This window comes from Fringilla coelebs (genome assembly GCF_963513975.1).
Source record: "Fringilla coelebs genome assembly, chromosome: 1".
NCBI classification, from domain to species: Eukaryota; Metazoa; Chordata; class Aves; order Passeriformes; family Fringillidae; genus Fringilla; species Fringilla coelebs.
Window position 1 is genome coordinate 12,908,810 of NC_140028.1, and position 27,489 is coordinate 12,936,298.

Sequence of the window (27,489 nt, forward strand, 5' to 3'; positions counted from 1 at the left end):
GGTTCATTTTAGAGTCAGCTGGCCCTGGCTCTGTCTAGCGTGGGGGCAACCCCGGTCTCTTTTCACAAAGGACACCCCTGAAATCCCCTGACTACCAAAACCTAATCACATAAACGAAATTAAAGCAGTGAGATTCTGTTCAAAATGTTTTGTAGGAGCTGAGGGTCCTCAGTGGTGTATTAAATACTATTAAATTCCATAAGATCTGATATAAACCCTTCAAAGGAGGCATCTTTGTTTGGAAAGCATGTGTTGGGTGCTACAATATTTTTATGTTTTAAATCACTGTAATAACAATTAGATAAATCAGTATGTATAATATTGAGGCTTACATTGTGAAATCCTGATTTTCCTTAGAGAAACCAGTCAGCTCCATGACACAACAGGATGTGATATTAGATAGTAGGGACAATAAAGCCATCATGTAATAATGAATACACCCCACCTTGCAATGACTGGATTTAAATAATGTCAGAAGTTATTGATTAACCCAGGTTTAGATAGTATTTAGCTATTCCAACTGCATGCTTGTTTTATTGAAGAGCAGAGGAGTTGCACCTTCCACATTCAGGCTAAGCAAAAATGGGCAGTTCACATGTAAGTAGTTATTTAATTTGGATTGTCAAGAATGCAATGATTTTCTGGTTTTATTTTTGTCAATTTTCACTTTATATGGCATTAACACAACTGCAAGTGAAGATTTAAAATCTATTTTGTGGGGGAAGCACAAAATAATTGTATGCAGCTGGTAATGTTGCTTCCTAACAGTACATGAATAATGAAATTATTACTGCAACACACAAGTCCTGAGTGCTTTAAAGCTCCTTGTGGCTTAAGCAGAGCAGCACTTTCATTTTGAGAAAAAGAAAATATGCACAGAATGTCCTGGAAAAACTAATTTTAGTTAGTTTAGCAAATTTGTGTTGCAACATTCTGAACACTAAAATAATTCCCTAAAGAAATATTAAAAACTTCCTGTCTCAAAGGCCAATACTTTCAAAATTTGGGTGTTTCCCACAGAACAATAGGGACAGGAGTAATCTCAAGGTGTAGTATTTACAGAAGGCCCTGATTAAAATCCAGGTGTCAGGATTTTCTGCATCAAATTACTGTATGAGGTTTGACTGAGGCAATTTTTGGTAACATTGTCTGCATGAAAACATTTAACATCAAAATGACCTGATTGTCAAAACCTTTTGTGTGACAGCTCTGAATAGTTAGTTCCTCTGCAAGTTAATTTGCTTTTGCTGAGGAAGATGGGGGTCCTAGCTCCAATTTTGAAACTAGGGGATAAAAGCAATATTTATTCAGCAGTGCATTCTCTCCTTGAATGCAGAATTCATGCAGCTTTGCAGTATGTATCTATAGAAGACAGCCTGCTTGCTGATACAGGCTAGAATGAGTCTCTGTAAGGTTTATATTGTCATGTAACTATTTTTTAAATCCAAATTCAGCAAGGCCTGGAGACATGCCAGGGTTCTGATGCTTTTGGACCAGCTCCCCAGGACGTTTTCTTTGGCAGAGTGAGCAAGACACCCCATACCATGCACACACCCCACTTGCATAAAGCTCCAGCTACAAATCCAAGGGGCTTTTTTTCCTCCCTGGGGATGGGATGTTGGTCCCATCTCCACACCATCTTTTTGCAGACTGGCTGTTTGCCTAAGGGGACAGGAGTGAGCAGATCAGCAGCACTGCCTGTGCAGTTCCACCTGTGTGCAGGACACACAGCCAAGAAGGCTCCTGCTGCACGGGACACACACGTGTCATAGGGCAGGCATCTCCTGAGGGTCCTGGCCCTGCAGAGCCTTTCAGTGGACATCACATGGAATGCAGTGCAGGGCAAACATTCTCCATTCACGTTGTGACTGTCCAGAGGGGTGGATCCGTGGCAGGGCTGATCACAGCACTGCAGCTCAGGCAGCTGTAGCTGTGTGTGAGCTCCATGCTGGGTTAGGTGGTTTGGGTGTGGGGGCAGTACACCACAGTTGTGCTGCAGGCTACAGTGGGAACAGGGGCAATCCCATGTTGGAAGAGAATCCTGTCATTCAGCCCGGACTCATCTGGGAATTGCATCTCTCTGTTGTTCTGAGAAAGTTACAGGTATTCTTGGAGAAATGGCTGCAACTGTGTCAGAGAACTGCTTCTGGAAGAGCAGAAAATAAAACAGAATTTCTTGCCAGAGCTTTCCAGCTGCAGTTTGCTGTTTCTCCTAATCTCATGTTTTGTAACCACAGGCTCATGAGTGTCTCATACATTGTGTTTTCTAAACCTCCAGAGCCAGACTTACAAACTCGCAGAGGATATACGGAAACCAGCCCTAGGGGCTGCCAGTTTGTCAGCAGATGAGCCAGTAAGAACTTCTTTTGTGGAGGATGGAAGGGGAACTGTGGTGCTGCAGCACCTGTTGCTGTGGTTTATGGTGGCTTTGGGAGGCTCTGCAATGCACAGAGGCAGCTTCTCTTTTGTGGTCAATGCTGGTGCTGGGTACAAAGCTGGGTAAAAATGGGTTGTTTCATTCTGTTGAATAATACAACATCAGAATTTTATCTGCTTTGAAATTTCAGAAGTTAAATTTTTATTTAATAGCTTCTGCTGGGAGAAATATAAAATGAATCATCTGTGTCAAATGAAGTATTTTATTTGGCTAAATTAGTTGAGGTTTTAAAACTTTTTTTAAGCTATCATTTTTAAATGGAGTTCTCATTGAAAGCTAACCATTCTTCAGTGAAAAGCTTCCATTATGTAGATGTTAAAATTGAACTTTTCAGCTCTATCAGGATGTCTCATTTTAAAATGGAGCTTTCATCAAAATTCATATCTTCCTGAACATGTTACTTTGAACAAAAGTATCAAATGTTACTGAAAAAAATGCTTTCAGAAAAATTTTCCAACTAACCCCAAAGTGTACCTTTCTCTCAGAAACTGAGCTCCCAATTAAGAGCTGCACCTGATGCAACATTACAACTCCAAATCTGCATATTTTCACCTGCTTTTTGCTCTCTGAACTTGGTCCAGAACTTTTTTCCTCCAATCAATGTTTTTGGCTGCACATCCTTGCAATTTAAATCTCTTAATTATTTTCTGTGTTTGCAGTCTTGTATCAAGCTCATCTGTGCATCTGGTGTCCTTAATATTAACATAAAGAGAGTCAATCCACCTGGAAATCTAGATAGCTGCTCTGCTATAAGGGAGATGCTTTGGGGACAATCTGGGAATAGCAACAACGGTTTTTATTCTATGATTTGAAAAGCTTGATTGATTTTTACTTATGTGAAATGTGTAAATTTTTTTAAATCTTCTGTCTCTCAAAAATCCATGAAGACTGCTTATGGACAATTCCGTGGTGTTTGTGAGTTTTATTAACCTTGGGGTTGGGTGAGTTCTTTGGTTTTTATTCAAATTTGTTGAGATTCTCTGCAACACCCTTGACTTTTATCTTGTCATTGCAAATCAGACTTCCAGGGAGGACTCCATAGTATAAGGGGATGGCAGGTTGTTGTGGGCCATATGGTTTGACAACCTGAAGGTCAAAAAGTATTACCTGGAGAACATATCTGCCCAAGGAGACTTCTTGGGCTTAAGCTCACAAAACTCACAAGGACTTCTCTGTTGCCTATAAACATTACTGTCCTTGTAGAAATGTTTCCCTAGTACAAGCATTACCACAGCATGATTTTATTATCTCATCACAAAGCTCCACAATTGCTCTTTGTTGCTTCCCCTGGCAGACCAGTGCTCAGGGACAGACGATTCTTGTTCAGGCCCTGGCCATTAGCCCACAGTCAGCAGAAGACAGAAATAATTTCTTGTTTAGCTACCCCCCTCTGGGCAAGATCTGTGGCAGATTCTTTTCATTTCCATGGTCTCTTATTATGCAGGATATTTGCTGTTCCTTTTACATCTGAGGCTGTCCTGTGAGTGCTGCTGTAGTAGGTGTTAACAAGTGGCTACCCATGAAAAAATTACGATGCATTTGCGGCAAAAAAAAAAAAAATAGAACTCATCTGAAATATCAGAGTTGCTACATTTATGTTTTACATGATGTGACTAGGTCAAGCAGTTATGTTTTACAAAAACATTAAAAAATGCAAAGTTTCTGGACTCTAAGTTTAGAGTTTAATTTTAACTCTCTAGTTTTTATACACTCTACCAAGTTCTGTTGTTACTATTAAAGAAGTTTTTTCACTAGACTCTCATCTCCCTTAGGTGAGTTATTGGCACAAATCAGTTACATCTGGTAGCTCAAGCTTAGGTGCCTCAAAAGAGGGGCCCTGAACAAAAAAACCCCTTGGCAAGTAAACCCTCACAATCTAAACTCCCCATTCCTCATGCCACTCTCCAGACCAGTGATAATATTAGGAGTCTTCTCCCTCTGTAGTGGTTCACTGCTTTGTTACCAGATGGTTGCTATGTGGTCATCTTCACATGCCCTGAGGTCAGTTTGGTGGGGGTTCTGGTCAGTTCTGTATCCCACTTTGGAGTATGGTTGTCACAGTTCATGTACCACAATCAATGGGCTGTCCACTCTAGCCACTAATTTTTAAGTAATATTTAAGCTGCTAACTTTGTCTATTCTAACTATTACTAATGTTCTGGTTGTTCACATTTCACTACAATCTTTATTGTCTTTATCTTTACTGTCCTTAATTATCAGATTATTAGCTCTGGATTTCTCTGCAATCCGTTTTTGACTTACACAACGTAGCCATGTGGTTCTGATAAAGTTCAATTTGTAGCCCCACAACTCTAACTACTTATGTCAAGCAAGAACTTTGCTACTTTCAAATAATATAAAATTTTCAACAGTTACTATCCAGAAAATGACTCTGCCTTTATTGTTAACTATGACTGGTAGCTGAAGCAATGGATAGATTACTGCTGCTTTAGGTGATTCAGCTGATCTGGGAGTATCTTGAAACTTTCTCCACCTCCTTCCTGTGAGGTAGAAAGGTGTTAGGCGCACAAACCTCCAAGTTCTGTAGGCACAGTTTGTTTGTTGGACACTAAACATGCGTGTCTGTGTAGCAACAGCACTTCTGTGTGTCTGTGAATGTATAGATGGTGTTTAGATAAGAGTGTCTTTCAGAGATGTATTTTAGAAGCAGTAAAGGGACCAAGGGGTGAAGCATGCAATTTTGGGGCTTCCCTCCTGGAGTGCAACATCCTTCAAGTTCTTGTCCCTTTGAATAACTGAGCTTTAAACTCCATGCAAGGGTGACCATGATGTTCCCAAGGATTGTGCCCATGGATTTCAGCCCTGTGCAGGTGTCCTTAAGTCATGTTCGCTTTCATGCTGGCATACACAAGAATTTACTTCAGTTCCATCAAGGTTAGCTCATCATAAGTCTTAGTGAGGTGTCAAATTTTTAATAAGACATAAGAACACTTGAGTTAAAAGTCTTGTGTCTCAGCTGAAAAAAAGAGGCAAAATATGTTGATATCCAAGTGTCTTCCAACCAGATATGGTCAGTAAAATAAAAGGAGTCTGTCCCCATAACAAAGAATTATTGTCAACTTGAAAAACTACGTTTATCTGTGGTGAATAAAGCCATTTGTTTGCATTTTTATGGCTTCCATTTGCAAGATAAGTTACTGGAATAAATACCAGTACAGCCTGAGCCTGTGTGGCCCTTGGTGCCGAACCAGAGAGCGGCACCGCGGTGTTTCACCCCCCAGAGACACTTTTGGCCGGCTGGGTGCTGCAGCCGGGCTCTTGGAGGCAAGTCTGGGCATGCAGGAGCTCCAGGGGCTGCAGGATGGAGCTTTCCCCTAACAGGGTCTGCAATTTCCTCTGGCAGAGAAGCTTTAAGGCGGTGGTGAAGGAAAGGAGTCAGTTCTGATGGAGGGTTTCCATCCAGATCTTTTATTCTGGCCCACAGGCCTCTGAATCCAGCACCAGCTCCAACAGAACCTCGGACCACGTGGTTGTGTTCCTCTTAACCCTGGAGAGAGGGGGAGGGAAGGGGTAGGGATCCCACCAGCCAGGTACATGAGAGGAGGTCTTAGGGGACAAAGGACACCTGGATGGCCCAATGCCCCCCCAGGGGCAGAGGGCATCCTTTGAATCTGCCAATCACTCGACGTCCTTCTGGAATTCCAGGACTGACAGACAGAACTCATCAGGGTTCAGGGAGGAGAATAATGGGGGGGGGACCCGAGGTTCTGAGGTAAACCCTGAAATCACAATGCAACAATAAGTAATCAAAGGAAGTGATGTGAGGCATGACTCATGTCTAACCACAGGCATGGTGTCTTTGGAGATTTCCTGCATCCTTTCCTGCCTTGGCTTCAGCAGCCCCACCAGGTGAGTCAGGTCCTTGTCAGCCCCAGGCAGGTGCTGGGTGCTCTCACACATCTCAGAGGTGTCTCTATATAAACATCTGGATTGAAATCTGGGAAAAAATAAATAAATTTTTCTAGAAATAAAAGCTGAAGTTTTGCAGCTTTGGCATTCCCACTGCATGCTGCTCTGGTAGCTAACAGATTTTTAAAGTGCTCTGTGTTAAGGTGTTCCATCAGCCACAAAAAGTTTTGAAAACATTAAAACTGGACAGTATAAAATTCAGCCATGAGAGAACCACCCCAAACTTAGGTTTTTCTCTTAATGTGGGTTTCTCTGTCATGGTGATGAGTATGAATAAATCGGATTAAAAATAATCATAGATGTTATATTAACAGCTGCTAAGAGTAGGAGGGACTTTGTAGGAGAAAGAGTGTTTTAATTTTGCAGACATCAGAGCAATTATCTTCACTATTGCCACTTGTTTGTAATAGGAAAATGTAAATGTGACAGGTTCTATTAGGATCTTGCTGCAGGTTTAGTCCCAGATGTAGAAAATAAGGTTTGCACCTCTCAGTTTGGAAAGAGTAACAGAGTCATGGCAAACAGCAAAGGACTAGTCCATAAAACTTACCCATATTGTATTATCCAGTATAGAATTCATATAGAAATTGTTTTGATCCTGATAGCACCAAACCATCAGGAACAAGCAAGCTGACAGTGTGTGTGGCTCTCATGCAGCTGTTAGACACAGAACAGCCACAAGGATGTGGGAGAATGACAGCCTGGCTGGCAGATGGCAGATGGCATTTGGAGACACTGATACCATTCTCTGAGCAGGCAAGGAGGCAGTTGGCAATTTTTCAGCTGCATATAGTGGTTGACAGAGCAAAATGCTCAAACAAACAAAAATGAGGGTACGTTTTACAAAACAGGTGAAGAAGGAACCTTGCAAACAAAAGGACGTGTCTCAAGGTTGGACTTTGGCAATTCATTTGTCAAAAATGTGTTTGTCAACCCCACCTTTTTATTACCACAGCAGAAACCCCAGTGCTTGCTGATACAGCCCTGCTGCCAACACGCCACAGCTGTTTGCTTTGAGACGTTAGTGCCTGTTAAAGCCTTTACGTTTCAGAGAAATTTCTACCTGAATGACTGAGCCCCAGAACCTGAACTTTACTGAAGAAGAGCTCGCAGAAGAATCCCTTAATTTGGTGGAAGGATGATAGGAGATAGTAAACACATCATCTGCTAATGATGAGATATCCTCGCCCTGAGTGGCCTTTCCCAGTTAGATGAGACCTGACCTTGCCTACCAGTAATTGCTCTTTGTTTCTTTTGCTTAGCCATTATATTAAAGAGCTGTAATATTTGGAAGTTTTTCTCATGGGAGTACCCACACACTGCAGAGAAATGTGCTTTATCTGCTTTTTTGCCCTTTCTGATTGATGGTCTTGAGCTTTCTCAGCAGGTCAACCTTTTGTGACTGGGAATGTTTGTTTTAGTAAACCAGACTATGGATGAAGTACAAATGTAGCGTCATGTTTTCAGTCTGTCTTTGGAAGTAGATCAGGATCAAAATGCAGCAGCCTACTCCTATGTTTGTTCTTGTGTTTTATTGTTCTCCAAGGATGGACATGCTTGAGATGAGTGATGAGGTTTGGGCTGTCTTGAAGACTCCTTTGGGTGGGAGTTCAGAGTTTTTTCTGATAACAGGATGTTACCCTGACAACATGTGATGCACTAGAAGGTTTTAACCACAAGATCTAAGAACGCATGTCCTTTTCTTTTTTCCCTAGTCATTACTGTTAGTCTAGTTACCCCTGGATTCCAGTTGCATTATAGCTCATTAAAGACTTCTGCCAAGATAAATAATTAATCTTGACTATATGTGTGTTTATAAAAAATTAATCATGTAGGTGCTGATTTGCCAAAAGCTGTTTTCTGTGACCCAAGTGTATTAGATACAGTTTAACCAATGAGATGCACACCCTGATCCTGTTGTTTGTTACGCTATCAGGGTGACTACATGGTTTGGAATATTTCCTGGTACATGGAGAAAATAAATTTCCTTCTCCACACAAAAGATAAAGACAGGAATCACAGAACTGGAAGGCACCTTGAGATGTCAACTCACTTAACCACTGCCTAGAGCAATCATTAAATGTCTGTGAAGAATAAGAAGCTCTGCCCAAACCAGTCCTGACAGCTCTCTCAGTGCTGAGCTGGAGAGATGGTTCATTAGCTGGAGACTGGGCTCCCCAAAGCTCTTTGAACTGGTGCTCAGTGACTGTGCATGAGAGAACTGAGAAACCTCAACAGTTTCTAAAGCTTCCTATCTAGGGTGGGTTTCAATTGTTTTGACTTGTTTGTTTGTTTTTCTGATATTCCTGTCCTCACATTTATGACATTATGGATTGTTTGGGACTTGGCTTCCCAAAGAAACAGGATGGAAGAGGATCCAAGATGCTGCAATATGGATATATCTGTTATCCTAGCTAAAAATGTTTGACAACCTTAGATTAGTTTGCTAGCAAGGTGCTAATCTCAAAATTAGTATTGCCTGTTATGTTTCTTGTAAATCTTCAGAACAGAGCAACTGTATTAGAAATCCCCTGAACAAAAGACTGAGGCATGAACTCAACCCTTCTAAGACACCAGAGATCCACACAGTGCTGGGGCATTGTGCTTGTGCCCATCACAGGAATTGTTTCAGCTGCACTGAGCAGCTGAACCAAAATCAAGCTGACAGGAGCTCTAAATCTCTGGGAAATCAGGCAGAGAGGTTGCTGGTGCTCACCTGCTTGATAGAAAGGAAAGCTCAGGCTGATGCACATAGAGCTAGTTTATGCCATTCTTTTTAAAACCTCATTTTTCTCCAATTAATTTTTTGAACATATTTAAATGTATATGAAGAAGAAGAAAATGGCATGTTTGTGTAGCCCACCCCCAGAATGCACTGGTGATGCTCTCAGGTAGGTGAGATATTCTCACCAGGCTGGTGGGTGCAGACCCACAGGAGACCACTGATGTCTGACAGGCAGCAGGCAGCCTACCCTGGGACATCTCTAACAGCACCAGAGATCTATGTTTAGACAACTAACTACTGCCCTAAATTTTATTCCTGATCCCACTCAAGTGTAAGAGTTAATGCTGTAAAGAGCATGGCTGGGTCAGTCTGCCCTTTTTGTCTGCTGCTACATTTAGATTTAATTTTTATTTCTGTTAAACAGCGGCCAAAGAGAAGCTTGAAGTTAGACATCCACTAAATAAAGCACATAAATTGTACCTGGCAAAAATGAAGACTGGGGCAGGCACTCAGCATCCCTGCATCAATCCAGCTCTTTTTAGAGCTTTGCCTACAGCTGCTGGAGCTGATCTCATCTGCTCTGGTCAGCAGCCATGCTCTTCCTGGCTCTTCCCAGTGATCCTCTTTAAGGGTCTGTGCCTGCATTTATCCATGTACATCATCAGCATCAATCTCTGTTAGAGCTGCAGCAGGTGACCAGCACCCTGAGCAGCTGCTCCTTCATCGTTCTGACTACTCCTCCCTAAACCTGTTTCTGAGCAGGCTTGTGGCATCTGCATGAGATCATGGAAATGGAAAAATAGCTGTGATTGCTCAAGCTGTATTATCAGCTGTTTTCAGAGAGGGTTCTTTTGCAATACAGGAAACTACCAGACATGTTCATGGCAGCACTTCTGTTCTTGTCTACTGACAGATGAGCTCTTTGTATCTACTGCAAGTTTAATTGTCTTTAACCTGAGGAAAGCACTAGTTTTTAGGAGTGTCTGCAATGTATTGCAGCAACCTACCAATGCCTCTACTGATGCCTTGAATCCATCAGAGCTCTTGTTCCTGTTCCTCCATCCCCACCACATCCTTTTGCGTTTGCTGACCTTTGCTAAACTGTTTATTTGTGCTCCATAAGGGCTCCACATGCTGAAACATCAAAGCAAAATCTACAAAGCTTCTCTAAGCATTGCAGATCATCTTCAACTATAAACTCATCTTGCAGCTCCTTGAAGTCAGACGTAAATTATAGTAGCAAAAACTACTTCGTGTGGTTTAAAACAAGTTAGAACAAAGCAAGTTAGTTTTAGATCTTTTATAAACTGTCCAGTTTAATATAAATAAATCTGTGGCAATTTCAGCTAAAGCTGCAAGAGAAACAGGTTATTGTCTAAAACATGCCTGAGTGAGACAAAAAACTATTCAGGATAAGAGAAAACAAGTTGACGCAGGCCATAAATACAACTATGCTGGAAGTGAAAAGAATATTTTTTACCATCAGAACTCTGGTCACATTAATTATTATAGAACTATAGGAGAGGAATGAGAAGAAAATTAAATAAATGAGTGGATGGAGCTGGACCAATTTGTGAAAGCAAGTTCTCTTACACCTGTGTCCAGCTTCAAAGTTGTTTGCAGTCTGTCCACTTGATATTTCAGACTCCACATCATGCTCTCACCAAATTTGCTAGAATACTTCTAAGTCAGTAACTAATCTAATCTAATCTAATCTAATCTAACTCTAAATTAAAATGGTTCTGCCCAGAGTTTTAGAAGAAAAATGACTACAGATTATAAATGGTATTAAACATCAATTAGTTTTGCCATGTATCCCTTACAGGAAAATCTACCTGCCAAAATCCACAGGGTAAGGAGTCTGAAGCAGCTCTGAAACAGCTCTCCCTCTCCTGCATTGGGAAGCTGTGTCAGTGGGAAGGTCAAGGATGGGACTCAGCAAGAAGTGAATTTTAGCCAGTGCTTCTCAGCTGACCCAGGAGCTGGCTTTGACAGTCACTTACCACAGTGTCAGATTTCCCTCTATAAAGATGATGCTGGTATTTCACACAGTACGAACAGAATGGTATCCCCCAGGCACATCATTTCATGTTTTACAGTGATATTTTTGGAGACAGGGGCTTTAGCAGAGCTGACTCAATAAATTCCTCTGGTGCCTTAAAACAAACATGTCCTGAACATTGAAACAAGCCTTCCTTCCTGCATGATTTTTGCCTTGAAAAGAAATGTTTCTCTATTTATGTCTTTATGAATAATCAAAAACCTACAGTGTTATTTCAGTTTCTGGTGGTACCATTTTCCTGCCTGCTGCACCTGTGCTACAGCACAACACCTACAGTACCAGTTGTACCGAGGAATGAGGGGCTCACTAAACCTGAGGATAACTGACAGCCACCGAGGCATGAGAGAGCAAACCACTCTCTCCAAGTCCTGCCAGGAGCTGACCATGACCAGGGGCACCTGCAGCAGGGTTGGGGCACTGGGAGCTGCAGAGGCAGCAGCACCAGCATGAGAAGGGCAATTCCCACAGCCCAGCACTTCTGCTGGGCAAGGCAAGGCAAAGGAGAAACCAGCTCCTGCCTTTGTGTGTTTGTGCAAGTGCTTCTGTCCAGGCTGAAGGTCTGAAAAGTGGGAGACAATCCCAGATGAAGCCTTTTCCTTCTCACCACTGCATCTTCTGTCCCAGGTCAGGAGGCAGTGAATGTGAAGCAACAGTTCTCAACTCTTATTGTTGCAGGGAATCTGAGAGTCTATAAATTAGAATAGCACTTGGATGACTACAAAGTAGTAAAATATCTACATTTGATATGTTAGCACTTTTCTCTGCATTTTGTGCTACAGAATTTTCTGCTTTTTTCTGGGTTTTTTTCAGCTGCTGCTTTGGTCCCTTTGGTTTGCTTTGCAAACAACTCTAGAACAACTTCAGTAGTGGCTGCCTCACACAGACAGCAAGATCTACCATAAGCATACTAACAGTGCAGAGCCAAAGTAATGGTATTTCCCTGGAGCCTTCTCTTCTCCATGCTGAACAACCCCAGCTCTCTCAGCCTATCAGTCCATTTCCTCTGTACATGATACCATTGAAGGAGAAGCACCTACACTCTGCTGTAATAGAAAACTGCGACCTGAACTCATTTTGAATAGTTATCAGTGCAGCTGCTTTCTAACTTTGTGTTTTTCCCTTTCCATTTTGACCCAAACTCTTGGGAAATTTGAAGACTGCTAAATAAAATCTCCACTAGAAAATATTAGTTATGTATATACAACTATTTCCATCTTTTTTGAAATGTGTAGGAAAATTTGTGTGAGCATACAGCAGGATACATCTTTAAAAGCCACATTTGTAATAATGATGGGGCAATCAAAGTGTTACCTTGCGCTGTAGGGATGAAATTATTACATTGTTATTGTACCTCACTAATTGTATTAGTTGTAAAAATAACTTTGTGTTTCAGCTACCATTAGCAGTAGGTTCTACCCTAGCTGCTGACTGCACTGGAAAAGCCAGGTACCTAAATAGCTTCAGTCAATGACAAAGGCACGTTGGTAAAGCAGGGTAGGGACTGGATTTGAGCTTTCCTCCTTGAGAGCTCACCCTTTGCCTTTTGACAGAGGCCCCTTTAGCCAGAGTTGTAGCTCTTTCACCAGAACTGGTAGATGACAGCCTGAAACTTTTGAAGCATACCAACAAACACTGTATCTATACTTGTCAATAAAACTTGCTGTTCTCTGGACTGATGGGCATGTGGCAGAGCATGGCCCACAGCCATGTGCCTAAATTGTCTATATTCCACAAGCAGAATGATGCTGTGCCAAATGTCTTTCAGGAATGGTCTCTGCCCTGTGCTACCCCCAGAGACAAGGAGGTTAATCAGCCATTTAGCCTCTTCTGCTCTCAGCTGGCTGGTGGCATTTTCAGAAGGGCTTAAAAGTGGACTGCCATGCCCTGCAGTATCATAACTCTTAATTAACAGTGGTGGTGCCAGGGCCTGGCAGCCCTGCAAAGCAAGCAGCCTGAGCCATGTGTTGCTCTTTAAATGGAAATGCTGAGGCACTGCCAATGCCCACTTAGCCCCCTGAGTCTGTGGGGTGCATACTGGCTTGTGCTGCTTGACTCAGGAGCCCAGAATCTATGTTCTACTACTGCTTTAGAGTTTGGGGATTTAAAATATTCGAGTAATCATGTTAGAGGAGCTGAAATTGTTGCTGTCATTGTGGTCTCAGATGATTCTACTCTTTTCTGAGAAACAGCAGAGTGGAGGGTGTACCAGCCTTGCAGCCCCTGTGACTCACAGCTTGAGAGATTAACAGCTAACTCAGATCACAAGGAGCAGGCATGGTTTTCTGTTTACATTGATATGTCAGGCTGTAAACTGCTGCAGTGGCTGTGGACTTTGAGTTATTATCCTGTCCCTGTAAATTTAGCTTGAGGAAGCCACATGTATTACTTTGCCAAAAAAAAAAAAAAAAAAAGCAAAATGCACTTCCTCAAGAACAACAAAAAACCCCAGCTTTATCACATTATGTATCTCCAGTTATCTTGTTTGCATGAATGCATCAATACAAAAAAAGGTTTTCAGGAGCAGTTTTTATCCAGATGATTGGGAGTGTTCACAGTACTTAAAAATGTACTACAGAGACAGGTCCTGATTCTGCTAAGGTGTTTGTATTGGCCTGTTGTTAAAGTGGTACAAACCAGTAATATTTGATCTGGCAGAAAGGTGTCTAGTATGAAGTTATTATCCTTAAATTCTTTGAATAAGCCAGAACTGGCAGAACACAGTTCTATAGGTCATGTATGTCATACGGTGACATGTTATGTAGGGTGACACACACATACATATGCACATACATATATACATGCATATACATACATATATATATGATATATATATATATATATATATATATATATACATACACACACACACACACACACACACACACACACATATACGGTGACAAAGTTGTATAGACTGCTGTGTTTTTTATGTGGTGACAGCGATTTGTGGATCCATTCCAGGAACCCTAGGGATAGATACAGTATTTCAGCAAAGCCCAGCCTGAACTTCAAGGTTTAGATGGTGTGAACAAAGATCAAGCAAGGACCTGGCCCAAACTGCTGTCATTCTAATGCAGAATTGTTTCCCATGTGTTTCCCATGTGTTTCCCATGTGTTTCCCATGTTTTTCCCATGTGTTTCCCATGTTTTTCCCCCGTGTTTCCCACCTGTCTGCTGTGTCTCTGTCTTCCCAGTCAGCCCACAAGCACCACCATCACGGCTTTGATGCAGAGCATGATGCCAAGAAAATTCACAGCGCCTGCAAAGGAGCAGGTAAGAAAGACTTTGTAGATGTTCGGACTTTGTGCAAAGGGCAGTTCAATATTATAAAAAGCAAACACATGAACTTAGGCAAACCAACTGTTCCAACCAGTTTTAGGCAATCTTTATGTTTTCTGTTAAATACTGACTCAAAGAACATTCACACCCATGAAGATAAATGGGAAGGGAAGCCAGCTTACTCCTCAAAGACTGGTAAGAGATTTAGCTTCATAATTGCATCCCTCCAGAGCATTAGGGTAAACATGGTATCTGTTCCCTGTGACAGGAACATCAAGCTGCCAAGACTAATGTGACAGTCACAGGGTCCAGCTAGCCAGGTTGGATTAAGGTCATGGTTAGATATCCTTTCTCAGGCCTCCAGGGACCAGTAAAGGACATCATCACCTCCATATTTCATCAGAGCCCACTGCAGCTCCATCAGCTGAAAGGAATTTACAGTGGTTTCAACCTTCACCAGTGATTTTTAACTGAAAATGACTGTCCCTCACCATCTTCTGAGGTAGTTTAAGTAAGCTGCCTGAGTGCACTGATGTGAGTGAGGAATGCATAGTGTTTCATGGCATCCTAGGGTCCAAGGAGGTGACAATGTTCTGTAAAGGAAGAACATCCAGGCAGCACACAAAATCAATAAGTTATTAATTCACTCCAGTTATTTGCACAGTTAATATGTATTTAAGCCTTTCTTCCTGGTATAGCAATGACATTCCAAATCAGCTAGTTAAGTGTTGAGTTTTAGGAACTGTTCCTGTTGTACCAACTGAGCCCTCTCCTGACAGTTGCCAGAGGACTTTCCTAGCTGAGAGTTTAACCCAATGTTATCAAACAGGGGTAGAATTCCTTCTAAAATTGGACCATGCCTTGGATCTAAGCAGGAAGAACAGAACAAGATGCCCTAAAGTTGTCCTCCAAGTACCTGGTGGTAATAGAGGGATGAAAACATATCAGCTGTTGCTGAATACCAGTATAACTTGTATCTTTATCCTTTGTGCTGGTTGCTCCTCAGAAACCCTTGTTGGTTCCTGCCCCTAAAAGCTGAGATGAGGCACAGCACAAAGCCCAGGGATGGCCACACAAAGGCATCAGATGGCAGAGCTCAAGGGCAGCGTGGGGCAGTGACCACCAGCAGGGTGTGTGGGCATCAGCAGAGCTGGCAAATGTCTCAATGCCTTTGGTCTGCCATTCTATGGGCATTTGTGCCCATCACAAGCCAGGTCCTGTGTCTGTCCTGGCTCACATTGTCAATGTCAACACTTGTCATGAAGAAGAAATATTGCCCGGGTCCATCTGCTGGCCCTCAGGTGGAAGTGCACCAGGACCCCTGTGCTGGTGCCACAGCTGCCCTGGCGTGTCCCTCGCACATCCAGGTGACATCACTGTGGTCCTGTCTCGTTTCAGCTGTAACAAAGGCCTTCCAGCAGCTCTGTTTAGTGCAAACATCTGTTTATGTGCAAACATCTGTTTATATGGCAGAGGGCAGCACAAGAGCAAGGTCGCTGCCTTTAGGAAGCTTTTCCAATCCATTGCATAATCAGAGCTCAAAGCTGACTGAGGGCTTTTCCCCTGGAGGGGGGCTGCATGTTCAGCTCCCCTCTCTGGTGGGCAGCACAGCAGCTGCATCTCTTTGGGCGTCCCACACTCCCACTTCACTCTGATTTTTGCCAAACAAAACAGCATTGGCAGAGACTGAGACCATCCAGGCTGGTTCCAAATCCTTTTTCCTGACTCCATTTAGCAAAATTAAAACAAATTTTTTACAGGCTGTACATCCAGGCTTCAGGTTAGTGAGCTGACTCAAACACATCCTTGCCTGCCTGGCCTCTTGCCCCATTGCCCTCACTCTGTTGTGCCAGCACAGCATTCATGCCCATAACAAACTGGATCTGGTGGCTGATCCCTTGGGGCTACTCAAACAAGCATTGTCACCAAAAACGTGTATGCCAGCCTGTGGGCACTGGCATAACCCTGATTTTAGGAGCAGTGTCTGCCCTTCTCAAACAGAAGACTCAAATTCTTTGCTATTAACAGCATGAGATGGTGAAATTTTATTGAACATTGTAGCTGACTACAGTTTAAATTATCCTCAAAAGAATCTTAGATGCTACAAATCCTAAAGGTGGAACCACTGGGGATATATGTACAGGATTTTTTTTTCTCTTTAGAGGTCACATTTTCTTTCCTCTGCATTAGATTCCTGGTTATAAAATTCCTATACACAACTTTTTTTTCAGGAACCAATGAAAAAAAAATTATTGAAGTCTTATCAAGTCGAACATCGGAGCAGAGACAACAAATAAAACAGAAGTACAAGGATTTGTATAGCAAGGTACTTTGAAATAAGTGGCCTCTCTGTTTGAAACCACTGCCTCTGAAAATACAGCTTACAGGCATCTGCTTTTGAAAATATCAAGGGCATAGTGCATTTAAGGAGGACACCAGTTACTTTCTGATTCAGCAATTTATTTTATCTCCTAAAATACTGATTATATTTCTAATTTTAGGCCTCAGAATCTTCTTGAAGTCGGCCTTAACCAGATCAGAGCATTTTAATCAAAGCTGGGAGAGCTAAAAAATAATTCATAACTGAAATAGAAAATATATCAGCATGTGTTCATCTTCAGCACATTCAGAAAAATAACGTAAAAGGGAAATTATAAGTCAGAGTCCCACTTAGACCAGATGCAAATTCAGACAAACTATTTGATGTCACACAACTTTATTTTTATTGAGTTTAATGGAAGTAATATTGATTTATTCCAGTGATGAAGTACAACATGTTGCAAAACTAAGAAGTTTCATTGGACGCTTGATTTCTGCAGGAGGCATAAACTGCCTTAATGATTTTATGTGTAAGAAAAATAAAGCTTCTAAAATATTGTTTCAGTAAACAGCTGAATCCTGCAGACCTTATTATTAAATTGGTATTTTCTTAGTGTCTGCTTGCTCATTAATCAGTGTCAATAAGAGAGTCAGCGCTGAAGATGAATGAAAGCCTTCTATATGTGAAATTTACAGCAAGCATGATACAGATTTTGGTTACATGAACACTGTAGATTTTGTTCTATAATGAGAGTTAATACATATAGGCATTAGAAATTATCAAATGCTGTGAAACCTCACAGTGACATCAGCTCATATCAACCCTTATGCTTTCCTGGGCAGCCTGAACCTCCTGGGAAGGAGGCACAAGTGGCACCATGTCCCTGCTGCTGCTCCAGGAACTTGCAGCATTTGTGGGGTGTGTGTTGAAACTGCTCCAGCACAGATGGCAGCCTCTGACTTGAGTAGCTGAGTGTTCACGTGTGGTTGTGCAAGCAGGAACTTGAGAATAATAGAGCTGGACTTCTCACTCAGTGTTCTGACCTTGTCAAGTGCTTCCCATACTGCAGGAAATGTTCACTGCAGACAGGACTTCACACACACCCTCAGCTGGCATCCTCAGCACTAGCCAGCTCAGCTCCAGGGTCTTACTGAATTTTGGTTTAAGGTTGATGCAGGTATGGGTGTGTAAAAATGCTGTTTGCCTGGCACAAAAGCACCTTGCAGAAATCTGCTGCTTTTTCCAGGAAGTCAGTTTTAACCAAAACTGACAGATAAGGTTTTTAGTTTGATCCCCTGTGTGGCAGCTCTTTCAAAGGAGGAAGCTTCTGTATTTTGTTTCAGAGTAAACTCCTGTTAAGCTTTTGAAAACACTATTTTGCATTTGTTTACACGAGTAAGAGTCATAACTGGACTGATATTGGCTAGTATTTGAAGATGGGACAATCATTTTAGTCAATCTGAAGCCAAAATTTTTAGGGAACTTATTTTGTAAAAAAAAAAAATCTGTGTATTTTAAGACCTTTTAAAAATTATTTTGTCACTTTTTGGTACAGAAGCAGCTTTTAAAGCATTAGATTTCCTGAAACAAAATAAGAAATCCTCTAGTCTCACCTCAGCTTTTGCACTAACCCTCCTGACTGTCCCCACAGGAGATGGAAGAGGACCTGAAGGGAGACCTGAGTGGGAATTTTGAAAAGGCTGTGCTGGCTCTGCTGGACTTGCCCTGCGAGTACGAGGCCCGAGAGCTCCGCAGGGCGATGAAGGGAGCTGGGACCGATGAGTCGCTGCTGATTGAGATCCTCTGCTCACGGAGCAACAAGGTCAGGCAGCACCTGTGACTCCCTTGGGCAGCAGGGCACAGAGCTCACCGAGGGGATCCCTGCCAGGAGGAGCAGGGATCAGTCCAGCTCCTCTTGCCAGTGCTTGCAGCAGTAAGATTGCCATACTAGAGCTGAAACTCCAACAGAGTTAAGACCAATAAAATTCACATTCCTTCCTTTATCCTACTCCTGCCTGCCTTGGATGGCTCGGAGGCAGCACCGGTGAGAAGAATCCCCGGACACATGTTAAAGGGCAGCTTTGGCACTGCTCTGATGGTTCAGAGGTACAGGAACATGATCCTAATGAAAAAGAAAATAGTCAGCTCTTGCCTTAATGCAGGGAAAACCAGAGGGACACCTGCATGAGTCAGGCACCCCTCAAACCACTGTCCTCAGCAGGGACTGGGAAGTCACAGCTTCTCCCACCCCCGTGGTTGCTGCACCTCACACACTACAGGCATGGTGCTGACTTGCTGGTGTTTTGTTTGCTCATTTCTTTACTAATTAATAAGACATATTTTATTTATTTATTTGATTATTACTCTATATTTTTTTTGTTTTCCTAGGAAATTGAAAACATAAAGAAGGCCTACAAACGTCGTAAGTAGTTTTATCTTTCAAACGCCTTCATTTAAATCCTTTCTCACTGGTTCAACTCTCACAGATTTTTTTTCTTCCCAGTGTTTGACAGGGATCTGGAGTCTGATGTTAAAAGTGACACCAGTGGCTCCCTACGGAAGATATTAGTCATGGTGCTAGAGGTAAGGCTGGGGACTTTCCTCTTATGCAGCTGCCTGACAGAGTTATTTCCTTTTTTCCCTGAGTAACCATAATAAGTATTGTCTGGCATTTATAATATTGCAGTTAGGATATGTAATATAATAATGAGGCAATTACAGTAAACAAAAGGCATTCTTCAGTATAAGAGCCTTTCATATCTATGAATTTTAATATGTACAATTTTTGTTTATGAAAACACAGATAATTTTATAAATATTGATACTTTGAAAATAAAAGGATTGTTTTACTGTTATTTATGCCCTGGTAAAGGCTAGAATACTCACTCGAGTCATGGCCCCATTATTCTGAATTTTGCCCCAAATCACTAAATCTTATTTCCATCTCAGCTAAGGATTTTAGAATTCAGATATAGAACAACTAAGAAAGAGATTGCTGTTATGTTAGTTTTTCATTCATCAAAAAAAGCTTATTTTCCATTAGAACACATTTTATTTTAAACCCCTTTCATGAAATAGAGCAAAAAATCAATATATAAAGACACATAATAACTAAGAAAAATAGGAGCGCATTGAGAAATGCAGTGTGCTGGTCAGTCTGATCTGACAGCCCTGGGAAATGAAAAGACTGAATAAATAAAAGAAGCTTTAATGCCATAACAGTCACATCACTAAATGCATCACAGTTGAGATTCTCATTCTGGGAAGCGTTGGTGTAGCTCTTTTTAACTACTTCCAGGAGTGGCAAATACATTTATTGCTATTTTTTTTTCATCAATAATTTCTCCCTGGGATGGCAGTGTTGGTGAATGCTCAGGGTTAGTCAGGAAAATATTTCCCAGTTACCAGGGCATATCAGCCCTGTGAAAAACATCAGCACTTCACTGCCGGTACTGGGCACCTTCCTGCTCCAGGGGCAGCAGCCGTGCCCTCTGGTCAGGGCCCCGGCACACAGCACATGAAGCTGGGGACAGACCCCGCTCCGGGCTCAGCGAACCCAGGAGCGCCCCCGCGCCCATCCCCGGGCTCGTGTCAGCAGATGGCAGCAAAACCCCAACCCAAAAACCCGTCAGGGCCACGAGTGAAACAAAACCAGCGCTTGGTCGGGTGTTTTTTACTGTTATCTCCTTTTCTGCAGGCAACCCGCGATGAGACCCCACAGGTCAATGCAGAGCTGGCTGAGCAAGACGCCTCAGATCTGTATAAAGTAAGCGCAGTTGTGCAAAAATCCCTTTTTCCCTGTGCTGCGCAGCAAGGGCTGCCTCGGGGGGACCAAACAAACCGAGCATGGGGGCAAGGGCAGCACAAGGAGAGGAGCAAGGGGGACAAGGTCTGGAGCTGGATGGATCAAAGGCTCTGGCTGGCTTCATGTCTCTACTGTGTATGAACAAGGGCTTCCAGAAAATAACATGTGCTTTTGAAGGCAGGAGAAGGCCGCTGGGGAACAGAAGAGCTGGCTTTCAATGTGGTCCTAGCAAAGAGAAGCTACAGTCAGTTGAGAGCTACTTTTCAAGCCTACGAAAAGGTGAGTTTATCTTCTGCAATGTGGGTTGCATAGGCCCTGACATATAGGTGCAGACCCTACCATGACATGCAATGATCTGAAGAGCCCTTTCCAACCTAAATGATTCTATGTAGAGTGGACAATCCTTTACCTGCCATTTTATAACTTCTTGAATGCTTTAAGAATGTTGGAAAACATATTTACACAACTGTATCCTGAGCATACAGAAACAGCTGATTTACAGGAGAAGCTGTATCTTCTGCCAGTGAAGATCCCATTCCCCTTCATAACCTGCACAATATTCAGCCAAATAAATGTCACAATGTCTGCTCCTTCCCACAGCTGCAAGGCAGTGTACCCCCCCTCCTGCAGCAAAGGGACAGGTTCACAAACTCCTGCCCTGAAGGAAGGATTTGCTTTTCTGGTCTTTTCTTCTCCTTCTCCTAAACAGAGCCTGGCAAGGTGTCTCCTCCTGTTCCTGCCACTTCACACTCTCATTCTGGCTGAGGAAAAGTTCATCTCCAGCCTCTTCCTCTCTGCCCACACTGGGCAGATGGCCTGTGCAGGTGCTTTGCTGTGCTTTGCCCTGTCTCCAAGCATAAGGCAAAGCAGGCAGCAGGATCCTGGCTGTTAGTACTTTTCTCTGTGTCACCCAGCAGGGACATTTTACTCATGCCTGGGCCTGAACCGGACCTGATATGGAGATATCTTGCTAGCAAATCACCTCTGAAAGTCAAAGCTGTGGGAGATCCGAGGTCCTTCTAGCAGCAAGGTGGAGGCTCAGCAGTGACACTCTCAGGAAAGAGTCTCCCTCCAGCCTCTGGCACACACTCCTGAACTTCCCTGGGAAGACTCTGAGTTCATCAGAAAACTGTAGCCTTAGGCACTGAAGATGAAAAGAGCTCAAGTCAAAGCCACGTTTCAATGTCAGTGTAATAAAGAACCAATAGCTACAAAAACGTTTGCAGCTTAATCCAAGTTTTGGGCAGCTGCTGGCAGGAGAACAAACCCGGTCACAAACTGATACTCTCTCCCTTGGAGTGGCCCAAAGCCTGGGGGTTCAGTTAAATGCTCCAACAGCCAAACTACCTTGGCTTTTGATTCCTAAAGCCAAACCAACCCACCACATCCTGCCTGGCTGCTCTCAAAGTAGAAGTAGGCCAAGATTAGAGCCCAAATCTTGCTAACATGCCCTTCTCTTCAGCTGGAGAGATACATAGGGCAAGATCTAAACCAGGTTGGTGCTTTGCAGAACTTGAGCCCTAAAGCCTCATGCGGTGCCCTTGCTGCCTTGTACACAAAGTCTCCCAGTTCTGACCTAAAAGTCAGAGTCTTGAATCTTGCAGGGACACCCTGATACTCAAAGCAGAGCAAAGTAAAAGTCTTTGAGGTTCCTGAAGTTCACAAAAGTCAGGGTAAACTCTGTTTTGAAGAGACAGTCTGTTTCTCCAATTCCCTACAGAATAATACAAAAACTGTGGGACAACCGCGGTGCTTGTAAACTTTGCCTGGGAAGCCAAAGACAATAAGTAACAGAACTTCACAGAGTTGGTAAAGCTCCAAAAATTATCTTATTTATGTGGGAGCTATCCAGAGCCTTTGATAGAGGGGCTAGAGAAAGCTCAAACAGTTTCTGCTGACCAGGGGTGACTCAAGAAGAAGCTGCAGCTTCTTTGTCCTAGAAGCTGTCAGATACCTAGGACTGCATCAGGGACATTATCCATCCCTTAATCCTTGTGCTTGACCTGGCTGTACAGACCTTCTCTGGTGGATCACAATGGACCTGTGAGCACTTATACCAGAGCAGAACTTCATTTGCCCTCAAATTACTCCTTTGGAAAGGCTCTAAAGGATCTGGATTGACCTTTTGCCATTGGATCCCCGATCTGATGCTGGTTTGGACAGTGGGAAGACATGTACAGACAGAAGCTCTTATGGCTCCTTTTTGTTCTCATAGGTGTGTGGGAAGGACATAGAAGAATCCATTAAAAGTGAAACATCTGGAGATCTGGAGAAGGCTTATCTGACTCTAGGTAAAAAGCAATAAATTCAAGCCCTTTCTTTTCTAGTTCTTGCTGTCACCTGACATTGGTTGTTGGGAGTCTGTGTACAGCCCGGCAACAGCCATTGAGTAACCCCTAATCTGAGTTAACATATCTGCCAGGGAAAAAAGAGACAGTTTTCGGTAGTGATTAGGACTCCTTGGTTTTAAAACTAAAACTTGCCTGACACAGCTCCTTTCCACAGGAAAAGCTGAATTTTTTGCTCTCTAACACAGGGTAGCCACCTCCAAGCTTCCTCTGGGACAATGGCTGGTGATAACTTCCAGCAGATGCTTGGGCACCATGAGAAGTGTGCTAGCCAGCCACCACAAAAATGTACAGCATCCTAGACAGCCATTTAGTACTAGGGTTGGCTTTGACCAGTACTTAAACCTGTGCCCTGTCTCACTGGTATTGCTGTTACCCCTCTGGATTTAGGTTCTCACAGATCTTCCTCCTGTGATCTGCAGAGTGAGCAGCTGTAAATGGCTAAATAAACTATTTAGTGCAATACAACAAGCAGCTACCCCAAGAATGGATGGGCAAGGAGAACCCCATGGGGGCAAATGCTCATCCTCATTCATGTCATTTTCACTGTGGAATGGCTGAGTACTCAGTGCTGGTAATCTCTTGTGGAAAAACGGACATCCCCATTCAGACTCCAAGATTTCTCCTTGCATACTGATAGGGGATCAGTCTCAGAATAAAAGCCCTGCCAGCTCATATGTCTAAGCATAAACACTAGAGTTTCCTTTTCCTTCTTACTTATTTAATTCTGCTTGAAGTTGTATCACAAACTGTAAATGTACAAGTATAATATACTTGTCTTACTGTTTTCTTTAGTCAGCTGTGCCAAAGACTGCCCAGGTTACTTTGCCACACTTTTGCACAAGTCGATGAAAGGAGCTGGGACTGATGAAAAGACCTTGATCCGCATCCTTGTGACCAGGGCTGAGGTAGGGTACCCTGTGTCCTGTAATGCCTCACGTCAGCTCTGGGAGAAATACAAATGTAGAGGGTATGGAGTGAGTCCTGCTAGATCATGTGCTCAGCAAACCCTTTTCAGCCCAGTGACATCAGTGGTCACACTCTGCTTCTGTACCCAGGCACCTCTAATTTTGATATTGCATCTATTTCTGTTTTCAAAGGAACTAAACCAGGAAGCATGTAGGCAATTTCAAGTGGAGTCAACTGTACCTGGTTAAAAACAACCCATGGGGAGGTCTGGCTCCAGTAGGATGTGTAGAAGTAATTCCTAGTTAATTAATGATAAAGCAGCAGTTTCCAATTTGAGAATTTCTTATAAACATATGTTGCTTATTTTCTCTGATTCCAGCTGGGAAAAACAGATGGGGAGGAGGGAAGAGAAATAAAAAGCCAAAGGAGTTAACTGTCATTTTAAGAAGCACAAAACTTCACAAGACATTTGAGATATTTAAGCACAATCTTTAAGTATTCCTTGTAAGCTGTGTAGGCTGTAACCCCAGGGCTGTTTCAATTGACACAGAGGAGGAGCCTTTCACAGGCATGAGGAAAGCATATATCTCAATGATCCACAGTGAGAAAAATTAGGCTCCGGGGTATTGTCTCTATTAAGACACAGTCCAGTCATTATAACATTTAAAACCCACAGTGATAAAGATCAGAACTGTGCTGTAGGTGCCTTTTTACAGGACAGCTCCAGATAAGGAGTTTGTTTCTCCTCCAGCAGTAACCAGAAAATTACTTCTCTGGGTGGAACAACACTCATTTTTAGCCATGCTCCTGGGACATGGCTCTTTCCCTGTTTGCCACCAGGGGATGACCTCAGGAGTTCACAGAGACTTGTGTGAGTTTTTCCATTTCCAAGGCTCTGCTGGCACAGCACCACTGGGCAGACATTCTCCCAGCCTTGGCATAACCTTCCACACAGGCCCTCTTCACAGTGAGCATCCCCTCACCACCATCTGACACGGGCTTACCTTAAATTCAAATGTTAAGCTCAAAGTCCTCCAAGAATTTTAGACCTCCTGCATTCTCCTCTCCTACTCCCACTCGGTGTGGTGGGCCCTGAATCAGACCCCAGGAGTGCTGGCAGGGGCAGGGCAAGTTACTCACAGCATTCACCACTCTTCTAAAGAGGCTCCTGGTGTCTCCTCAGAGCGACCTGCCAGCAATAAAGGAGAAGTTCCAGCAAATGTACAAGAAGCCGTTAGCTGAAGCTGTCCGATCTGACACCTCTGGAGACTTCAGAAAGTTGCTGCTGGCAATTTTGCACTAAAAGCCCATCAAGAATGAAGAGGCGTGCTGAGCAGCCATCTCTTGATGAGTTTCCAAAAAACCATCCAAAAAATGTGGCATTAGCACAAAGAAAAAAATCCAATTTATTTTCTTTCCAGCTGGGAAATATGTTGCCAAGTAATGTTGGACGTGAGGTTTATGTTATGGCCGTCTTGCCAAATGCCCTTAAGCAATAAAGACATGTTGAAAAAACTAGATATAAATTGACCTCTTTGTGTTTGCATATATGGAGCAATCTTCTGTCATTGTTTCTTCTGGGTAGATTTTCTGTCTTTCTCTCATTCTAAAGATTATCCCTGCACTTTCCTAAATTCAGTGAATGTCATGTCATGCCATTACAGTCCTGCCAAGAGAAAGTGAATAGTAATTTCTTCTCAGCTCATTATCACAGCTCTTTAAACAACCTGAGGGCTGTGAATTAAGGATTTAAGTCAGCCCTGATTAAAATCCTGCTGTCAACAGGGAAGGCCAGAGTGATTTCCCTATCTGTGAGTTGTCCTCTCAGCAGTCACCTCCTAAATTATCCCATGAAGGAGAGAAAGACTTGCAGTCCCCACCAGCACCACATCCTGGGATATGGTGCAGGAGCATCACAGGGGAAGAGGAGGGTCTTTCATGAGGTAGATGTCAGGCAGCAAATGCTGCTCCCAAAGAGGAAGACATGGGCCTCTGGACAGCTGCATGGTCTTCATCCTGGGATATTTCCTGGTCTGATCTCATGGCTCACCCTGCTTTGAGCAGGAGCTTGAATTAGAGACCACTGGAGTTCCCCTCCTCCCTGAATTACCCTAAGATCTCATAATCATATGAGAGAAGATGTACATGAAAAAAAATATAACAGAACCTGACAACTAAGAAGAAGAGAATGAAGAATTTAGTTCAAGGAGATGGGTTCATGAGTGTTTCTCTTTGTCTGGCCCCTTCTGCCTCTGAAGTGTACCACCACTGCATGATGAAGGGTCTTTCAGGCCCTCTGAGGTGTGATGACTGCTGCCATCATATTCCCATTGAAAACAGTATTTCTGAAGCACTGGACCTGTTTCTCCCCTCTTGGATCAATGTCACAGCAGTTGCACCTGGCCATCTAGTTAGAAGATGGGGCAGTATAAATGAGAGATGGGGAAGATACGTGGCTTTTAAGAGCAATGATTGGTGTCTCATGCAGGTGTAATAGGATGTTGTGGCATTTTAAAGGCCTGATCCTTCTTTGGGAACATTTCTAGCTATCTAAAAATATCAGGGGCAGATCCTGAATACCTGAATGCCTTTATCACAGGCATTTTAATGTTCAGATCCAGCAAGAACAGAGCCATGTAGGATCTAAGTATCTTCTTGTTGCTGTTGCCATGGGTCTGTAACCAGAGACTATAGAAAAGATAGATGAAGATACTTTGGTGTCCAATGATAGGGTGATATTTTATCCTCCAGTACACTGTATGCTCACACCAAGATAAGGTACCCATTCTCAAATGATGTAGTTTGAAGAAAAAGCCAGTGGGTGTCTGAAATACACACGAAGTAGCTGGTTTAGGCAAAGGATTTGATTTAAAATATTCCAACAAAAGTACCCAAAGCTGTATGAGTGGTTTCTGTAAAACCTCTAGAAGCTCAGCACTCTTTAAACCAGCTACGTCCTTATTTAATGTGAAGCACATAACTTTGGCAGCCAAATTTATTTTTGCCTGAAGACTGTTTTAATTAACGCTAGTAGGTCATTCTGACTAAAGAAGAGTGCAATTGCTTTCATCTTAATCTTTCACTCTTTAATTAGAGATTGGCCTGAAACCAAGCCAGGAGCCCACACATCTTCACACCCACGTATACTGGGCCAAAGTCATTATTGAATTACATGCTGTATCTCTCTATCTGTACACAATGCAAACAGTGACTCTTGGGAAGTTGCTCTGTGATTCCAATGCTGTAAAATTTGTCCCCATGCCTTTATAAGTTTAGGTCAGGGGTTCAAGATCAATATCTATAGATGTAGCCTGTTGCCCTTGCCTATGAAACCAGAACCAAGCCCAGATTCTTCAAATAAGCCTTAATTCACCAAAGTAAATGGCAGCTGTGGCAATGAGATTCAGGGGAAACATATTTGCTGAGCAGCTACATAGAAAATTAATAACTTAATAGTTACAGAAGAATGAGAGAGAAAGACCATCAGGACATCTGGACTTAAAAGAATAGGAAGAAGATCAGATAGCTGGCAAGTAGCAGCAGCAGAAGAAAGTTAGCAGATTTTTCTGTGGGCAAGAGACATAAGTTGTCCAAAGAGGTTGTGAAATTTGCATCCTTCAAGATTTCAAAAGTTCATCTGAACAAGCCACTGAGCAAGCTAATGTTCTCTCAGC

The 27,489-nt window shown here is 42.8% G+C and overlaps 1 protein-coding gene and 1 long non-coding RNA gene across 4 annotated transcripts; one reads left to right on the top strand and one right to left on the bottom strand.

The window, feature by feature from the left end:
- Positions 1–582: 582 nt before the first annotated feature.
- ANXA13 (annexin A13) lies at positions 583–25,291 on the top strand (the record flags this gene model as incomplete). The annotated part of the gene is made up of 12 exons (XM_084207896.1): positions 583–597; positions 2,279–2,353; positions 14,349–14,427; positions 16,665–16,759; positions 18,405–18,575; positions 19,142–19,175; positions 19,257–19,336; positions 20,451–20,519; positions 20,736–20,837; positions 22,774–22,849; positions 23,702–23,814; positions 24,999–25,291. 12 exons carry the CDS (start codon positions 583–585, stop codon positions 25,116–25,118), a joined length of 1,029 nt encoding a protein of 342 aa, XP_084064022.1. The 3' UTR covers positions 25,119–25,291.
- Positions 5,846–11,058, bottom strand: LOC311162228. 3 transcript variants are annotated; one of them, XR_014616705.1, is made up of 3 exons: positions 10,928–11,037; positions 9,573–9,731; positions 5,846–6,395 (listed from the first exon to the last, which is right to left on the bottom strand). It is a non-coding gene; the product is annotated as an uncharacterized lncRNA (long non-coding RNA). The 3 variants fall into 3 exon arrangements; XR_014616704.1 differs by lacking the exon at positions 9,573–9,731 and having other exon boundaries at positions 10,928–11,058; XR_014616706.1 differs by lacking the exon at positions 10,928–11,037 and having other exon boundaries at positions 9,573–10,908.
- Positions 25,292–27,489: the final 2,198 nt, after the last annotated feature.